This window comes from Trachymyrmex cornetzi, unplaced genomic scaffold (genome assembly GCF_001594075.2).
Source record: "Trachymyrmex cornetzi isolate Tcor2-1 unplaced genomic scaffold, Tcor1.1 scaffold128, whole genome shotgun sequence".
Lineage (NCBI taxonomy): Eukaryota > Metazoa > Arthropoda > Insecta > Hymenoptera > Formicidae > Trachymyrmex > Trachymyrmex cornetzi.
Genome location: NW_017295850.1, coordinates 56707 through 60319, shown reverse-complemented (window position 1 = coordinate 60319; position 3613 = coordinate 56707). Strand labels below are relative to the sequence as shown.

The 3613-nt window shown below is 48.4% G+C and overlaps 2 protein-coding genes across 2 annotated transcripts in view; both read left to right on the top strand.

The window, feature by feature from the left end:
• The first annotated feature begins 1183 nt into the window (after nt 1-1183).
• On the top strand, nt 1184-1807 carry LOC108770509 (uncharacterized). Its single transcript, XM_018522145.1, has one exon. The coding sequence runs from the start codon at nt 1184-1186 to the stop codon at nt 1805-1807; it is 624 nt and encodes a 207-aa protein (XP_018377647.1).
• A 156-nt stretch (nt 1808-1963) lies between these two features.
• LOC108770508 (uncharacterized) overlaps nt 1964-3613 on the top strand; it is a 2124-nt gene continuing 474 nt past the window's right edge. The window contains exons 1-2 of the mRNA XM_018522144.1: nt 1964-2856; nt 2971-3491. Coding sequence (XP_018377646.1) covers nt 1964-2856; nt 2971-3491 — 1414 coding nt within the window. The remainder of the gene's footprint in view (nt 2857-2970; nt 3492-3613) is intronic.

Below are 3613 nucleotides of genomic sequence, written 5' to 3'. Positions count from 1 at the left end.
AGACACTACGTGCCGCTCAGGGCGTTGCAGAACCACAGTTTGGACGTGCGGTGTCGGTGTATGAAGGCTCGATGTCCTCCAATAATTATAGGCCAACGTTCGAGTTGTACAAAGAGCTTTTATTATTCACTTATAAGTCTACGTACTGTACAATATGTTGAGGTTTAGAGATTAGATGGAGACTCTCACAGTACGCGCACTCTCACTTCACTTTTCGGAACGGCCCCGAGATGTTCGAGGCTTACCTTTTTATCTTTCTTAAGTAGACCGAATTTATGCGTGATTAACAAAAATTGCTTTGTGTGTCATCTCCTTTGTGCTACAAAGTAGGTGACTTAATTTTGTAACGATTACTTGCACGTCTGCATAAAAATGCTGACGAGGATTTCAGGTTCGACCTAGTTAGGTCGTAACAAGTTCTTCGATTTTCTCAACCATTACTGTCAAGCTTTGGAAGCAAGCACAAAACCAAGTAACAGCGTCGCGAAAGGGGCGGCTAGAAATTCTCAATCTGATTCGAAGCGTCAACTGTCTTGTCTCGCGACCATTAAAACAAAATGCAACTATTGCAAGGGAGAACACTCAATTTATCATTGCAAGGATTTTTTAGCTCTCCCCGTTCAGCAAAGAAACCTCGAAATTCGCAGTCGAAAACTTTGTACCAACTGTTTAAGATCCAAGTCTCACAGTGCAGGTAGATGCCCTTCAGGCAAATACAAGGTATGTCAGGTCAGGCATAACACTCTTTTGCATTCAACACCGGCTCCCCTCGCGGCTACTGATTAGAATGGCGAGGGTTCCGGAAATTCTAAGCCTGCTAATGTTATGCAAGTTACGTCCACCCACGCCTCATATAATTCCGATGGTAACGATGTGTTTCTATCAACGGCCGTCGTTTACGCGTTCGATTGCCAGGGCACTCCTCGACCCTGTCGCGTGCTATTGGACTGCGGTTCGCAGGCCAATTTCATTTCTAAACAATTTCTAGCAACCCTGGGACTAAAGCCTCGGCCATTAAACGTTACCATCACCGGTGTGAACGGTTCCGCGACGACGTCCACTACTGCAATCGGCTAAGATACGATTACAATCTCGTGTAAGCGCTTACACCGCTATAACGGAATGCATCGTTTCCGAACGGGTGACTGAGAACCTTCCGGTCGCTTCGTTCAAGCGTAAGGCCATGAAGCTTCCGCGCAATATATCCTTGGCTGACCCGAACTTCAATGTCTCCTCTGAAATTGATATTCTGATAGGTGCCGAACTATTCTGGGAATTGCTGTGTGTCGGGCAGATAGGCGGTTCGACCGACCATCCATTGCTACGAAAGACCAGATTAGGTTGGGTTTTGGCCGGTCGCTTCGGCGCAGTGAGCTCGCCCCCATGGGTGCATTCCAATCACGCGATAGTGACTAACCGGCAATTGCATGACCAAGTTGACCGTCTTTGGCAACTGGATGAAAATTTCGCGGCCTCAAGTACTTATTCTCCCGAAGAAAGATTTTGCGAAAAACATTTTGTCGATAACGTCTCGCAGAATTCGCAAGGCCGATACATAGTAAAGCTTCCCATCAAAGAACATCTTCTTTCCAAATTAGGTGACTCTCAAGAAATTGCACTCAAGAGATTGAGATCTTTGGAAAAACGTTTCTCGCGCAACTCATCACTAAAGTCTCAATACAACCGCTTCATGGAAGAGTACTTAGCCTTAGGGCACATGCGGAGGGTAACCATGCCTTCTGGCAAGGGCGCGCCAACATTCTATCTACCTCACCATTGTGTGGTCAAGCCCACCGGGGGCTCCTAGAAGCTCCGCGTCGTCTTTGATGCTTCATGCAAGTCCGACTCGGGGGTTTCCCTGAACGACGTCTTGGGAGTGGGCCCAGTGGTTCAGCAAGACCTCGCTTCAATACTAATACGTTTTCGATACTTTCGCTACGTGATAACCACGGATATTGTAAAAATGTACAGACAGGTGCTAGTGGATCCGGCCCAAACGAGTTTACAGAAAATTCTTTGGAGAAACAATCCTGAAGACGAGGTCGGCACTTACGAGCTGTTAACGATAACATACGGGACGTCTGCAGCCTTATTTCTAGCCACAAGATGTCTCATCCATTTAGCGGAGCAACACTCCGCTGAATTTCCTCTTAGATCGCCTTGCGTCAAACGTGATTTCTACGTCGATGACTTGCTCACCGGGGCCGACTCCATTCGCGAGCTTGAACAGATTCGAGATGAGGTCATACGACTTTTGCGGGCAGGATCCTTTGAGCTTAGCAAATGGGCGTCAAACTGCCCTCAATTGTTAGAATCCCTACGGAAGCATAACGGTGAATTGATTAGTTTAAACAGCGACGATTCTTCTGTTCTGGGCATTAGGTGGAGTCAATCCCAGGACATGCTTCTATTTTCATGCGAGCTCGAGCCCACGTGCAACGTCGTATCCAAGCGGGTAATCTTATCCGAAATATCTCGGTGTTTCGATCCATTGGGACTATTAGGCCCCACGATCGTCATTGCCAAGCTGATACTACAGGAACTCTGGCAATCCGGCGTCCACTGGGATGAGTCAGTCCCACAAAACCTCCATGCGCGATGGCTAAAGCTCAGAGCTCAGTTATTCGACCTGAACCAAATACGCATCCCCCGGGGAGTGAGGCTCAATTCGGACCTCCACTTCATACAGTTGCACGGCTTCTGCGACGCTAGCCAAAGCGCGTACGGAGCTTGTATATATGTTCGCACCGAGTCAAGTTCCGGGGAGTACCATTCCGAGTTGTTATGCTCAAAATCTCGTGTGGCCCCTATTAAGGCCACGTCGTTGTCCAGACTCGAGTTGTCGGCGGCCTTGCTGTTGGCTCGTCTGATTGCAAGTGTACAAGCGTCATTGGATGTATCCTACATACAGATCTTCCTTTGATCGGGCTCGACAATCAGCCTAAATTGGATCGCCTCCCCTTCTCGAAGATGGTCGGTCTTTGTGGCCAATAGAATCGGCGAAATCCAACGTCTTACTAAAATCGAGGAATGGCGTCATGTTAGTTCGCCGGACAATCCTGCCGACATTCTTTCTCGCGGACTAGATCCGCACAACTTAAGCAACTCGGCCCTGTGGTGGCACGGGCCCCCTTTCTTGCGGTTACGCGATGATCTGTGGCCCAGCGATGCCTTCGCAAAATTGAACGAAGATATACCAGAGCAGAGGAAAGCGGTAGTCGCCACTGCCGCCGAGGTCAAGCATTCCGTGATCAATGATCTCTTAAACAAATTCTCTAAATTGAATAAGACATGTCGAATCGTAGCTTACTGTCTACGATTCTCCAAGGCTCATCGTGCCAGGGCGTCGGGCAAATTCATATCTCCCGATGAGTTCTCACGCTCTTTGAAGGCGCATTTAGACGTTTCATATCCCGAAGGGGAAAACCCGCCCACGTGTTCTCGGACAACGGAACCAACTTCGTGGGCGCTAACAGACAGCTCAAAGAGCTGTACAAATTTTACAATAAATCGCAAACGCAAGATCAGATTGTGCAATTTCTAAGCGAGTTGGAAATATCGTGGAACTTCATTCCACCGAATGCCCCCCACTTCCGCGGGCTTTGGGAGGCGG